Source organism: Citrus clementina, unplaced genomic scaffold (genome assembly GCF_000493195.1).
Source record: "Citrus clementina cultivar Clemenules unplaced genomic scaffold, Citrus_clementina_v1.0 scaffold_3, whole genome shotgun sequence".
Taxonomy (NCBI): domain Eukaryota; kingdom Viridiplantae; phylum Streptophyta; class Magnoliopsida; order Sapindales; family Rutaceae; genus Citrus; species Citrus x clementina.
In genome coordinates this window covers 33,704,947-33,719,405 of record NW_006262339.1, presented here as the reverse complement: position 1 = coordinate 33,719,405, position 14,459 = coordinate 33,704,947, and the positions used below count along the sequence as shown (strand labels likewise).

Below are 14,459 nucleotides of genomic sequence, written 5' to 3'. Positions count from 1 at the left end.
GAGTTCATCTTTTTTTGAATTTCAGCTATATTCCAGAATATTTTTGTTCTGCTGCTCTGCTTATGGAAGACAAAATCAAAGATTTCTTTGCAATCCATCTCGACAATTAGAGGTAGCAAATCAGCTTCCATTGCAGTCTGGATCCCAAAGTTCACTGCTGCTGCTTCAGCTTGAGCTACATTCCCGTAGAAGGGTGTTCGGTTTACAGCTGCAACTATCACTTCTCCCTTGCTATCTCTTATCACCACTCCCAGACCTGCTTCCCTTTTCTCTTCATTTATGGCCGCATCGACATTTGCTTTAAATAATCCATGAGGAGGAGGTAACCATCTTGAGCTCTTTTCTGGTGTGTTGCTTGCTGCTGCTAAAATCTTCCCCATTTTTACTCTTGCATAAGCCTCAACTGTGGCATCAGCTTTGGCTACTGTGATATAAGGATCTTGCTCTGCATTTTCAAAGATAGACTCGTTTCTTGCATACCAGGCTGCCCAGCACAATGCAATTATCCTCTGTAACTCCTCTTTGCTTCTTCTTTTTTCTATTTCCTTCATCATAGATAACAAATCCTTATTTATGAGCACATTCATTTCTGCATAAAAGGGAGTTAGCTTCCACATCTGCCTTGCTGATTTGCATTCCAATATTGCATGGACGGTACTCTCAGCCTTCATTTTACACCTCGAACATATTGGATCCTGCAACACTCTCCTCTTCCATAGGTTTTCTGCTGTTGGGAGCAGATTTTTTATAGCCCTCCACATGAAAATTTTTATTTTCTCTGGTAGCTCCATTGCCCATATCACTGTTAGCATACGTGCATTTATAATGTTGATTTTGATGATAACAAACAAGATTAAGAATGATTAAGTTTTTAAAAGCTCAAATTATTTTAAATAAATAATTATTTTCATAATATAAAGGTTTTATACTTAATGGGAAAATGATTTTATGAAATTGGTTGTTTTCAATTAATGGTCTAAATTGAAAAAGTTTTGAAACTCTGGATATGGACTTATTTGTAAAGTTTTATGACAATTTGGGCCATAGTATAATTATAGAAAGTTTTGGGGTAAAATTATAATTTTAGAAAATAATTTCACTGTAGCGATCACTGTAGCAAACGGATAACCGTTTACTGAAAACGGCTAACCGATAATTTTCAAAAAGCATGTTCTGCATAGTATTGTTAAAATGATGATTCTAGAACATAACGGTGAACCGTTTACTGAAAACAGTTAACCGATTATTTTCAGATTGCTAACCTTGAACCGTTTAGTAAGAACGGTTAAGCCAAATTTGTTTTGCAGGTCTCTGGAATTTAACGGCGAAAGGGTAATTCTAAACGGTAAACCGTTTATTTGAAAATTGGCCCAACGGTAACTTTGACCGGCCTAAACGGTTAACCGTTAATGGTTAACGACGAACCGTTTTTGAGTAGACAGTCTATAACGGCTAGTTTTTCAGCTCCAACTATAAATAAGTTCAATCCAATTCAAACAAGAAGAATTCCAACGATCATCATTGAGCAAAATATTGAGAATACAACTTTCATTGAGCTTTAAATCATTGTATTCATCTCATTCATTCACACATTGAGCTTTCATTTGTGATCAAACACATTGTGTGAGAGAAATTCATTTGTAATCCTTTTTGTAAAATCAAGTTAAAAGATTGTAAGTGTTGGGATACACTTGGGTTAAGAGATTGGGGATAATCTCTTGTTGTGAAGATCCATTGACACCTTGGAAGTCAATTGTAAGCATTTGAAGCCTTGGAGGATTGCTTAGTGAAATCCTCAAGCCCGGTGAGCTTGGAGGCGTGGACGTAGGCGGGGATTGCCGAACCATGTAAAAATCATTGTGTTTGTTTTCTCTTCCCTTAATATTTTTATTGTGCTTGATTGATTTATTTGTTATTGCTTTAAATCCGTCTTAGATTTGCATTGAGTTTTGTTTTAAAATTGAATAATTTTTAATATCCTAATTCACCCCCCCTCTTGGATTGTATACTTGTATTTCAATCACATTCTATTGCCCACTATTATTTTTAGAGCAAGATGATTCTTCAGGGTGCTTGATCTTCCTAGCTATCCGATATCTGCTCTTAACCGAATACTGGTCTTTTTTATCATAATGCCACAAGATTTGGTCTGGTTGGGGGCTGTTTGGGAGCTGGATTTGCAGAATTTTCTCAGCATCTTCCTTGCTGAAATGCTGATGTATGAGTGTTTCTTTCCACTGTTGATTAGCATCTATCAAGTCTACTACAGTGGCATCCACACTTAGAGTTGCCGGAGCGATAGGTTTAAAATTTTGTGGTCTTGGTATCCATTGGCTCTTGTATACCTTAACCGAATCCCCTGATCTAATTCTCCATCTCATTCATTTTTGGATGATTTGTCTTCCCCAAAGTATGCTCCTCCAAATGAAAGATGGCTTTGATCCCAGCTTGGCTTGTAAGAATTCACTGCTCTTGAAGTATCTTGCCTGCAGAATTTTCGTCAGCAAAGATCTAGGGTTTTGGATTATTCTCCAGCTTTGCTTTGCTATCAGGGCTTGATTAAAACATGCAAAGTCTCTAAATCCGAGCCCTCCCCTACCCTTTGTGTGACAAAGACTCTCCCACTTTGTCCAGTGGATGCTTTTCCGATCCTTTTTTACTCCCCACCAAAAACCAGCAACTGCTCGTTGCATATCATCACATAAAGTCGTAGGAAGTCTAAACACATTCATTGCATAGGCTGAAACAGCCTGGGCCACTGCTTTTATTAGAACCTCCCTACCTCCGCTTGAGAAAAATTTGCTTTGCCATCCCGAGATTTTGCTTAAGATTCTCAACTTTATTTCCTTGAAAAAGCTGACTTTCTTTCTTCCAACCATGGAGGGCAACCCCAAATACTTTTCATGCTTTGAAACCACCTTTAGCTGGAAGATGTCTTTTATTTCATTTATTTGCCCAGCTGAAACGTTTCCACTAAACAACATGGATGACTTTTCGAAGTTGAAGATCTGGCCAGAAGCAGTAGCATAGCAATCAAAAATCTACTTCAGCTTTTTGCAATCTTCCACTGCAGCTCTACTAAAGATCAGACTGTCGTCTGCAAACAACAAATGATTGATGAAAAGCTCTTTGTTGAACTTCAACCCCTGGCTTCTTTTTTTCCGCTTGAATCAGCATACTGGAAAAGCCTTCTGCACAAGCTGTGTAGGCCAGTCAATGCTCTACACGATGGTGATGACTAAGCATCACAATTTAAGTTGACGTGTCGAGTTATATATGTCCCACTCGTACAAAATTTAAGTTTGACATTGACTTACATGTTTTTTTTTTTAAATTTAATAACTTAATTAATTTAATTTTAATTTATTAAATTATGAAGAAGGTATTTAGTTATTTTTTACTTAATGATTTAATTAACTTATTTTTCAATCAGTGAAATCATTCAATATGTTTTTTTTTAACTTAACATAAATTTTCAATCACTAACTCATAAAGTTATTAAGTCATTTTTTTTTTAATTTTTTGCTTAATCTAAAAAGTCTAAATAATATTATTAAAATATATTATCCAAAATATACCTATTTAATTAATTATTTTTCATCATTACCTATTTTAAATTTAATAATTAGTATTACTACCCATCTTTATAACTTGTGATAATATAATGGTAAACTATTATTATTTTATTTTTTATTTTCTTCAAATTAGCATTATTTAACTTTATAATTTTCTATGTATATTTTCACATAAAAACATCATGGGCTACAATAAAATTGATTAACATATACTAATTTATAATATAAAGAGTCGTATCAATTGAACATGATTCATGTTATGATAATACATTATCTTATTTAAGTTCTTTGAGATGTTTATTAATTTGTTTAATATTTATAATTTGTGAGGAACAAATTCAAAATTTTTAAGTTAAAAAAATAAATTAATATTTATTTTTAGCAATTCAAAAAAAAAATATCATTCAGATTCAGACATTCAACTCTATTCAAAATTCAGAGTAATTTAAGTCTATCTAGATTTCAGATAAAAAAAATGCCACCTTGGCACCCATTTGAAATTATTTTTGGGATGCTCAAACATGAGTTTGAAAAATTAAAAGTTAATTTTAGTGTTTATTAATTTTTTAAAAAATCACTTTTAATAAAGTCACCTATCCTACAACAAATTTCAGAAAACAAGGAAAAAGTAGTTTTTTCAAAATTAATTTAAGAATCAATTTTATATTTAATACAAATTTCATATGTATCCACATTTGTATTATAATAATTCAAAATTATCCTTATTAATTAAAAAAATAAAATTATTAACTTTAAAGAGATTATTATTATTATTATTATTATTATTATTATTATTATTATTATTACCAATAAAAATAAAAATAATAATGTAAAATATTTATTTTAGTTATTAGTTACTATAAATACATAGTAAAAAATATTTTTATTATATATGTTAATAAATATGTAAATAAATTTTACTTAATATTATGTTTAATTCAGTTATTTATATTTTTAACAGTAAGATTTACCCAACACATGAAATTACTTTTAAAACTCATAACATTTTTAAAATCAAATTTTACCAAATATTAAATTGATTCTCTTTACAGTTAATTATTTCTCCAGCATTGTTAATAACAATTATTTTAAAAATTACAATATTACCAATCTAAAAATAGATTTAGTGGCACTCACCGCGGCCCATGTGTTTAGCTCTTATTGATGGAACTATTCAATGAGATCTACAATTCTTTCAAATGAGAGCTTGACACATGGGCCGTTGCTCATCATAAACCGAGCAATTTCGCCCATAAAATCAAAACCCTTATTACTATTATTAGTTAATTTTTAAATCTCACTCACTTTACTTGATTTTAATATATTCTTAAAAATATTTTGTGGCGCTGCCCACTCAAATTCTCATTGATTTTGATTTTGATTAATATGACTAAAATAATTTTTTTTTTTAAATAAGGCAAAAATAGCATAATTTTATTGGATAAAAAAATGAATAGCAAATCTTTAATCAAATAAATGATCGTATCATAAACAGATTCAAGTCTCATAAGCTCCCCAGGGAGGGGCCGAGCTAATGCTCCGTCGTTTAACTAGCGAGGCCTAGCCACTAGTTACTCCACATTGTTCATTCTTTTATTTGACTTATCGTAGAAGAAACTGTATGTAGCAAATATTCACAATAATAGAATCCATCAAACCCCAAAACCAAAAGTGATTTCCGGTACAATCAACTTTTACATACCAGTGATTTCTAGATGTATTGTCGCCAATTTTAATCATTTTCATCAAGGAAGCCATTCTTCGGAAACGAATCGACTCAAACAGACTGATCAATTACCAATGATGTTCTTCAAATGTTGAATTAAAGACAAAATTAACTCTAAAATGTGGAGCGAAATTACCAAGTTTTTTTGTCATTTGGGCATTCAAACTTTACATATATAGTTTCAAGTTAATCAACTTCAGCCTGTTTACACATCAATAATGTCCCCTGAAAAAGGTCCAGACAATTGACAAAACAGTGCGTGGAGCTAGCTAGTCATCAAGATGCTGCTGGCTTAAAGTTATTCTTGTCTCAAGTGGTACGCTTTTAATTAGATCAAGATGGGCATGTAAACTTTATGCAAGCATTTGCTAATTAAACTAATGAAGGCTTTTATGAAAAGATCTGCAGTCTTTTCGATTTGTGGAAGCGGGCATGCAAAGCAACCTTCAATGCGAAGCTCTAAGCCATTCCTTACTTTGTTCTCTGCATTACTTGCTACCAAGCCAAGCTACAAAACCCACATATATGCCATCTCCTAGTATATATATACATATATATACATGCATATTACTGATACTGGTGCAAAATAAATCAACATCACCATTTCACCAGCACACAAAATTAATTAGCCTATAATTAACATAACGAAACAGCCATGCCGATTTACACATCATCATCCGAGTCCGACAACGAACCCTCACGTCCGCCGAGAACCACCCCACGGCCACGCCCCCCGAGGTTGTTGGGGAGCCAAAGGCCAATACATGACATTCTCGGAGGAGGAAAAGGTACTTTACATATATGCGTGCGTGCGTGCGTGTGTTTTAATTTTTATTTAATTTCAAAATGTCATTTTGTTTGTGTGCATTATTAATTTTGATGATTGGATTCACATAATTCACAGTCGCGGATGTCTTGCTATGGAAGAACATAACGGTGTCAGCCTCGCTTTTGATTGGAATGACAGTGATTTGGTTCCTGTTTGAGGTTGTGGAGTACAATTTTGTGACCTTGCTCTGTCACATTTCCATCACATCAATGCTTGCACTCTTTATATGGTCTAAGGGCGCAGAATTTTTCAATTGGTATCTATCTATTTATTACTTCACAAACTATACCATTCGTAACAATGATTTTTTTTTTTTTTTTGCCTATAAATATTGACATTTGAATTATAAATTCTCAGGAAACCTCCCCAAATCCCGGAAGTAATATTACGGGAATCAACATTCAGAGAGGTTGCTTCAACTTTACGAGTAAGATTCAATAAAATCCTGTCAAAGCTCCTCGACGTGGCATGTGGAAAAGATCCAGGACTCTTCATTCTGGTATTGCCATAAAACTGAGGAGCTTCCTTCAAAAAATTTATTAACGAGTTATTTTCTTTTTATTAATAACTGACGTACCGATCAAAGCTGGAATCCAAGACCTGAATCCTTGGAAGGCCGCTCCTTGCCACAGGAACTGTACCTTGCATTCAATTAATCAGTTAAATAACTTATGTTCTCTTATATATTATGCTACAGGTAATAGCCATTCTGTATATTTTTTCCGTGATTGGAACTTACTTCAGCTTCTTAAATCTCCTTTATCTTGGTAAGAATTTGCCACTATAATTCAATAATGTACACATATGATTATTGAAATTTTGGGGCAGTGTGGACTAATAATATGGTTTATTTTTTCGTGTGCCTGAAGGTTTTATCTGCATTTTAACGGTGCCGTTTCTGTATGACCGATACGATGAACATGTTGATTATATTGCTGACAGAGAATTCCGTCGAATGAAGAAGATGTTCAGAAGGTTTAATTCTCAGTTTCTTAACAAGATTCCAAGAGGGCCTGTTAAAGAGAATTAAGCCACATAATCGAAGTTGTTACTGCTCACGTTACAGTTGAATTATGTGTTATTTACTATTCGAAAAATACAGATTGATCCATTTCATGGATATTGTAAGATACGTATAAATGTGTATATGGTGTGTAAATATGTACTTTGTTTCTATGTAATTTTTATTTTGCTAATATGCAACTACAAGCCTTAACATATGACCTAATAAGTAAGGAGAAACAGAATTTTCAGAAAAATTAGTAAAATGAGGCCATTTTATATGCAATTAATCTTGGCGTAAAGGGGTTGATCATTTTCAACTCTAACCATATGTACACTGGTAAATTGAGCGAAATAAATAGTTTCGAAAAGACTTTTATGTTGAAAATATTTAGTGTTGAGTGGTCTCATATTGATTAGAAAATGGGTGATATGGCTTAAATAGATAATGAATTACTTATCTAATAAATTTATCTTTCGGATTGAAAACGTAGATATTATAAGTCATCCCCCAACAGATAACTAGCATTAGAGCACGATCCTAATAGTCAAGATGTGATAAACTCAACATTATTAAAATGGATCACCTCTCCATCATCCCAAGAAGTGGTATTAGAGTCAACTCTAATAGTTGAGATGTGGTGGACTCAATGTTAGATAAATGGGTCACTCACATCCCCAATGATGATAGTTTTAATTGTTAAGATGTTGAGTTGTCCCACATTGATAAGAAAAAAAGGAGATGACACATCACTTTAAAAGACTAATCTTTTAAGTTAGAAATCTAAATATTCTATCCCAGCTCCAATAATTAATTTGTTAGAAATCTAAATATTCTATCACAGCCCCAATAATTAATTTTTTAACTATTAATATGATAACATCACATCATTTATCAAGAAATTAATGACACGTCGAATACCAAGTGTAAACAAAACTATGTTTTACAACTACGTAATCGTAGCATTATTCCAATACTATAGTTAAGTGATTTATTATCCACTGAAATAACAAAATGTCTCGAACAATTTAAAACGACAAAATTGTTTTGTTAGGTCTACTGTTTTTCCTGCCCAGACAGAATATATAGCAGTGATGTTCATAACCTTCAGCGCACATTTAAATATTTTGCAAATGGTCATCAGTTAATATTTACCTTTTTTCAATCATACATACGCTATCCCATCTCACTGTGAATATTAAATTATTCCTTGTAATCGAACATGCTAACCTCTTACTTTTACGATTAGAGGCCAACCAACTAGACTATCATTTAAGGATAAATGTTATTAATTAGTTAATTCCTATTACTACTCTTGTCATAAGTGGGTGCCGTTTCGTTAAATTCCAATCTTAATTTAGATCTAGAACTTACAAGTGGCACCTTTTTTGTCCTTTGATGCTCCAATGAAACAAAGACAAAAAAAAAAAAATTAAAAAAAAAATTAGAAAACACATGGAGGAAAATGAAAGTACAATTATAGCATGATACAGAACCCTTTCGATCGAACTTGTACAATAATAGAAGCAAAAACTAATTCTTAATCCCTCTCACGATGCAATTAATATTATTGTAATATTATTCTTTTCTAGGCTATAATACAACCCCCACTATGGCAAATAGTTACAATTTTAATAAGGTTTATTTAAACCCTTTTCACAAGTAAATAAAGGATGAGATGAGACTGGCCTAGTTTTAGCCTTCCCAGGGCAAGATCAGAGAAGGGGAAAAAAAAAGTTGAAGTCTTTGATTTAATAATTATGAATATTAAAGAATGAAGATCGTGGCCAATATTTGTTCGTTGTTAGTGCATTACCACAAACTTCCATGTAAAAACAGCAAATTCATTCTCTTTTAGGGGAAGGAAAAAAAAACACTGTTTCTTAGAATTTTATTATTGACCAAGACTGTGACAAGAAAGAGTGGGGGTGAATGCGCTGCCAACCATCATTAAAGTTTTATATGTGCATGCATAGAAAGAGTGGCTGTGTTGACCCCACCACCTCCATTGTCAAAATTCCGATGGTTGTGTCTGCCAATTCAAATGCAAGCGAGACGAATCAATGAAGTTTTTATTAAATCCTAAAATAGTTTGAGAGAGATTGAGATCTAAGTGGTTTTGGACCTTAAAGCCACTATTTAATTTCTTCTCTTTGGGGTTGAGATACTGTGGCAGAAGGTATAAAACAAAATTATAAGTATAATGTTTGGAGTTCTGAACTTTTTTCACATGTCAAATTCATTAAAAAAACAACTACAATTTAGCTATTGTTAGTTATAAATTCTCAAGGCTCTTTATATATTGAAAACTAATCTTTTAGTTAAAACTTTAATTTTTTGTTATTGACTCTCAAATTATAAGATTTAGATCTAATGCTAAATTATACAGTCTGTGCTCCAACTCTTTATAATCTTTCATTACATGTGTATTATAACTCAACTCTTTATAATTTTTTACTACATATGTATCTATCGCAATATATGATTAAGGTTTAATTAATTTTATATTTTTATCCAATAACTAACAAATATATCTTTCTAAATTGTTAGTAAAAAGCTCAATAACACTGAATGCAAATCCCAAATTATGATGCATTATATACACACAAAATTTGGATAGGTAATAAAAAACTTCCACGTTTTAAGTATAACTGAAAAATTAGAATTTTGAGAGAAGAGTATACGACAACGACAATATTGAGGACACTTAGGATTATGAATTTTATAAAAGTATAAAGTTTTACATCTGCAATTATATCAGAGCCACATTTATTGCTTGACTCATTGACTTAGGGCTTCTATAAAAAAGCCTTTGTTGTAGGAGAAGCTCACTTCCCCACACACAAAGCTTATCACCAGTGATCATCACAGAGAGATAGAGTAGATGGTGAGACAATTATTGACAGAGTATATCATCACTGTGAATGGAGAAGGTGCTGCTGATGGTCTGGCAAGAGCTTGTGTATTCATCTTAGCAGCTTTGCTCACTCTTTCTGTATTACCAGCCATAATCTTTGCTTGTGCAGAAGGTGCATCCAAAGGAAAAACTTCTTCGGCCGATGATTCCAACCTTTACGGTGCCGGCTGCACCGCTGGTTGTGGCGGCGGTTGCGGTGCAGGTTGTGGTGCATGAATTTTACAGCTTCTTCATAATATGCAAATAAACCTCGCTCTAAGTGTTGAAGTTAGTAGAATTTGTTTTGTTTTGGTAGCCGAAGGCCTTCGTTGAATGTATTTATAATATTTTAAAGTTGAGATTTAATTATCTAATTATAAATCACATCTTTTTTTTTATAAGATCCACGACAAAACTCATATCAGCTGAATTCTTGTCAATGAAATGATGAATGATATGTGATCATCATCACAGAAGAGGTCTTAGTAACTAATTATGAATTACAATCAATTTTTTATGCTGTCAGAAGCTTATACAATTTTGCATTTTATTGTAATGCTTCAGAAAACAAAATGAAGATTAAAATTTTCCAAAGCAGCACAGCACTAGTGAAGATTATGATCTAATAAAAAAAGCTAATCTAGCTCCATGTTCTATGATGATTGATGAGCATTCCATATTCTTTGAATCTGTGTCATCACTTTCGTGGGTCTATTTCGTTCACCCGATCCATTTTAGCCAAAAGTTTTGGTTCACATGTCATACCAAAACCAAAGAAAACCAAGGAAAAAAGAACTTTATTAAAAAAAAAAAAGATACATTTAAACATTATCACATGTAAATTGATTATTATTGTCTCTCATTTTACAAGTTTTTATCTAGACAAATACAACAGAATTAATGATTGATTATCAATAAAGTAGAAAAGAATAAAAGAGATTATCAATAAAGTAGAAAAGAATAAAAGAATTAATTTTGGCCATAGCCAACAAGTGCACTCGTTCTTCATAAAATTTATCTTTCTTCTGTTAACCTGTCTTAGAGTATGGATGAATTTATCTCATCAAGTGCTCACAATATTTTAATTGGTAATAATTAAACTAAATAAATGCGGAGCCTACCACCAACGTCAAGATGGCCGAGTTGGTCTAAGGCGCCAGTTTCAGGTACTGGTCCGAAAGGGCATGGGTTCGAATCCCATTCTTGACAAAATGAGTTTTTTTCGTTTTTTGGGTTCGGTGGGTCGCATCACATGTTACGATCTTAATTTGTTGACTAATGCATACAAAAAATGAAAAATATGTAGCATTTAAAAAATTTAAACTCATTTTCTCATAAATACTTTAATTAATAGATTTCATTAATTTTATTTCTCCCAGTAATCACTTTTGAAAGTATCTGCGTCAGCTTTTTGCACTATCAAGATTAGTTTACTAATATGAATGAAGAAGCTAAGCAATTCTTTGCACCTACTGCACGAATCTCTCTATCTTCATCATGAAAATATTAGTTTTCAAAGCAAGAATCTCTCTTCTAAAGTAATTTATCAAGCTAATTGCTGAGGAAAACGTACTAAAGTGGCAAAAACTTGGTAACATTGAACTGATAATCAAAAACAAACTTTGCCTTCACATTGCAACTATTCAAGCCTATTTGTCATCCTATTTTTTGGATCGGAGGACCCGATTCCTTTGAGCATGCGTGTGATTTACACGGCATGCTATCGGAATCAATGTCGGAAAATGATGAATATGCTGCAAAAATCCTTTTCTTCGATGCACAAGCAGCCCATTGCACTGCACGCTGTGTAGCTCGCCATCCGATCTTGCACGGTAGCTTGATGCAGCAGCAAGCAAATGATAACGGGCAACAAACACAAAATAAACAAGCACTACATGCAAACTCTATAACTTTACTGCAGAATTTGGAATTCTTGAATGCGGCAGAACAAGATGTAGCTGTAGGTCTTGCCGCCTTCATTTTACACCGACTTTCCTCTTATAGGAGAAACCTGCTTTCCATTTTCACTATTGTCACCAGAATCATGCAGAAACCACTGCTGCATAGTCACGGCCGTTGATGGTTGCCTGTAATTATGGCTCTGAATACATGTGCAAACTTGGGAGGTGTTCTTCTGTAAAACTAACCTTAATCAACTAGCTGGTTCTTCTTTCCCCCTATTTTGAAAAACTTCTTTTTCCTCTTTCAGAAACTTGGTACCGAAGTTGGGGAATATGTCTTTAATGCTTTTCACATGCTTGATTCCTTGAGAATTAGGCCACTTTTCGTCTCTCTTTCAAGTACCATATCTTTATACTATTCCAGAATTCCAAGCGACCTTATTCGGTGATATATGTGCTGAATCTTTCAGCTTGCTGCAATTTTCTTCCCTATCTTTTCTTTGCTTCTCTTTAACTTCTTTTGTATAAATTAAGACAGTTATCGAAGGTCACCATGAACAGCACCTCCATCCTTTCAAAACGACTTATAGGTCCAAGAATAATACACAATGTATACCAAAATGGTACTATACTTACCGTAAAACTTGTAACAATATGCAAGTATAATTGCAACTAGCACAAAACATTTTTCCATCGATCTTGGTGGGTTAAAAGAATCTTATTGAAATCAAATAATATACATAAAATCATCTCTTAATCTTAAAGAATAAAGTAGGAAGCTTCATGCTTCATGCTTCATGCTTCATGCTTCATACTTCACATAAAGCACATTAACCTTAACAAGAAACGAAAGCATCCCAGCAAATTAATCAGCAAAAGAACGTATGCCGGTAAGCTGAACTAGCCCGTAACAAGTAACAACATATAATGATGCCTGCAAATCATGTTGAAAAATATCGTGCACCTAAATTTGCAAGAGGAGATATTGCCACAAAATTAATATTCATTAACTAATGTCGTCAACCTGGAATTGTTTCTCCACATACCAGAGAGGTTGGTATTCAAAAATTTATGCATGGATTGAGTTAGACCCTTTCGAACTCAAAACCTTTGCACGCAGCCTTTCCATGAACGCTGGATTGGCTCTGAGTCTATCCTTGACATAAGAAGCACGAGCATCATCCACCATTTTATTTGCTTTCCCAGCTTCTTCAATGAGAGAAAAGAGAGTCCTAAGGCAATCTTTCCTGTTTTCCTCCCTATGTTCAAACCTGAAAAAAAAAAAAATGGTTTTATCATTATTCCTACTGCATAAAAATGCACATAATGTCACTGCCAAAGTAAAGATGGGAAGCAAATGAGCAGGCAGCAGCATTAGAATTTTCTACCAAGACAGCAAGGACTATTTTGGTGCAGAAATTATTAGTAGCTCATTAAAGCAAAAACCCTTGGCTTGTGATTGAATTTGACAGTTACAAGTAAATTCCATATTTCGTTTTGTTTATGACAACAAAGACATGATTTAGTATAGAAAGTACTTTCGTATTGAGGTTGCAGAAAGATCACAAGGAGCAACATAGACCAAAAAACCAAAAAAAAAAAATGTCATAATGATTAGTCATATGTTGACTTTACCTCTCACTAGTGATGGTAAGCTCATCTTTCCCTGGATGATACCTTTTCCCAACCAGTTCCCGCAGGCGACGGAATTGATATTTTGAAAGCCCAAGTTCTTTCACAGTAACAGACATTTTTACTTTTCTATTTTTGGGATGCCAGGCATCACCACCAGGAGCAAAGACTGCCCGTGTTACCCACCTAAGAATTGGCCCCTCTCCCGGTGGATCATCAATGTCCTTTTTTGTGTCCGGCACAGCAGGAAAATCATATTTTGGGGGCTCCTCTGTTCCCACCTGTTTCATATATTCAGCTACTACCTCATCCTCAAACTTCTTAAATAGCTCATATGCCTGTTCTGGTTCAAGCTCCCCACTTTCACACATGTCCCCCAACTCATTGAACTTTTGCTCCACCTTTTTTTTCATATCATCTGTAAGAGAATTGAAGTTTGAGAAAACCCATTGGATGCAAATGTAAATTTACTAATGCAATTACCGTGTCATTGATATTTGTATAACTTTTCAAAAAAAGATATGAACAAAAAATAATTAAAGAAGTGAATGCTTTTTAACTACATACTATGTGCTCACAACATTAGACGCAGAAAATACTAAAAACTGTAATCATTTAACAGAACACGGCAAATATATGAAAATCAGTGGAAGTGTCAGAACATGAAATTAGAGCAGAATCTCAAGTTTTAAGAAAGATTGTAATGGCATTACTATCACCAACATGTAGAATGCATGACAACTATAACTCATGATGTCAGTGTCCTTGGCATAGCAGATTCTGGTTGACACACTGTATCACCAAAACATAAAGAGTACAAAGACAACATGCTATTCTACCAATATATGTTTGCCAACAGAAACCATTATAGGGTCTTCCACCACCACCACCCCCCCC

At 33.5% G+C, this 14,459-nt stretch overlaps 2 protein-coding genes and 1 non-coding gene across 3 annotated transcripts in view; 2 read left to right on the top strand and 1 right to left on the bottom strand.

Moving 5' to 3' along the window:
- Positions 1–5,905: 5,905 nt before the first annotated feature.
- LOC18049230 (reticulon-like protein B9) lies at positions 5,906–7,291 on the top strand. The gene is made up of 5 exons (XM_006442523.2): positions 5,906–6,089; positions 6,206–6,386; positions 6,488–6,629; positions 6,828–6,897; positions 7,000–7,291. The coding sequence occupies exons 1-5, from the start codon at positions 5,957–5,959 to the stop codon at positions 7,158–7,160; spliced, it is 687 nt and encodes a 228-aa protein (XP_006442586.1). The 5' UTR covers positions 5,906–5,956; the 3' UTR covers positions 7,161–7,291.
- A 3,866-nt stretch (positions 7,292–11,157) lies between these two features.
- Positions 11,158–11,238, top strand: TRNAL-CAG. Its single transcript has one exon. It is a non-coding gene; the product is annotated as a tRNA-Leu (tRNA).
- A 1,374-nt stretch (positions 11,239–12,612) lies between these two features.
- Positions 12,613–14,459, bottom strand: part of LOC18049227 — a 3,308-nt gene continuing 1,461 nt past the window's right edge. The window contains exons 3-4 of the mRNA XM_006442520.2: positions 13,566–13,980; positions 12,613–13,201 (exon numbers count right to left, since the gene is read on the bottom strand). Of these exons, the coding sequence (XP_006442583.2) occupies positions 13,000–13,201; positions 13,566–13,980 (617 nt within the window). The 3' untranslated portion in view covers positions 12,613–12,999. The remainder of the gene's footprint in view (positions 13,202–13,565; positions 13,981–14,459) is intronic.

Excerpts from the sequence above, each read along its gene's own strand:
- LOC18049230 (XM_006442523.2), top strand. The coding sequence starts at position 5,957 with ATGCCGATTTACACATCATCATCCGAGTCCGACAACGAACCCTCACGT. Across the intron at positions 6,630-6,827 it reads ATCCAGGACTCTTCATTCTG|GTAATAGCCATTCTGTATAT; the intron begins GTATTGCCATAA and ends ATTATGCTACAG. Across the intron at positions 6,898-6,999 it reads CTTAAATCTCCTTTATCTTG|GTTTTATCTGCATTTTAACG; the intron begins GTAAGAATTTGC and ends GTGTGCCTGAAG.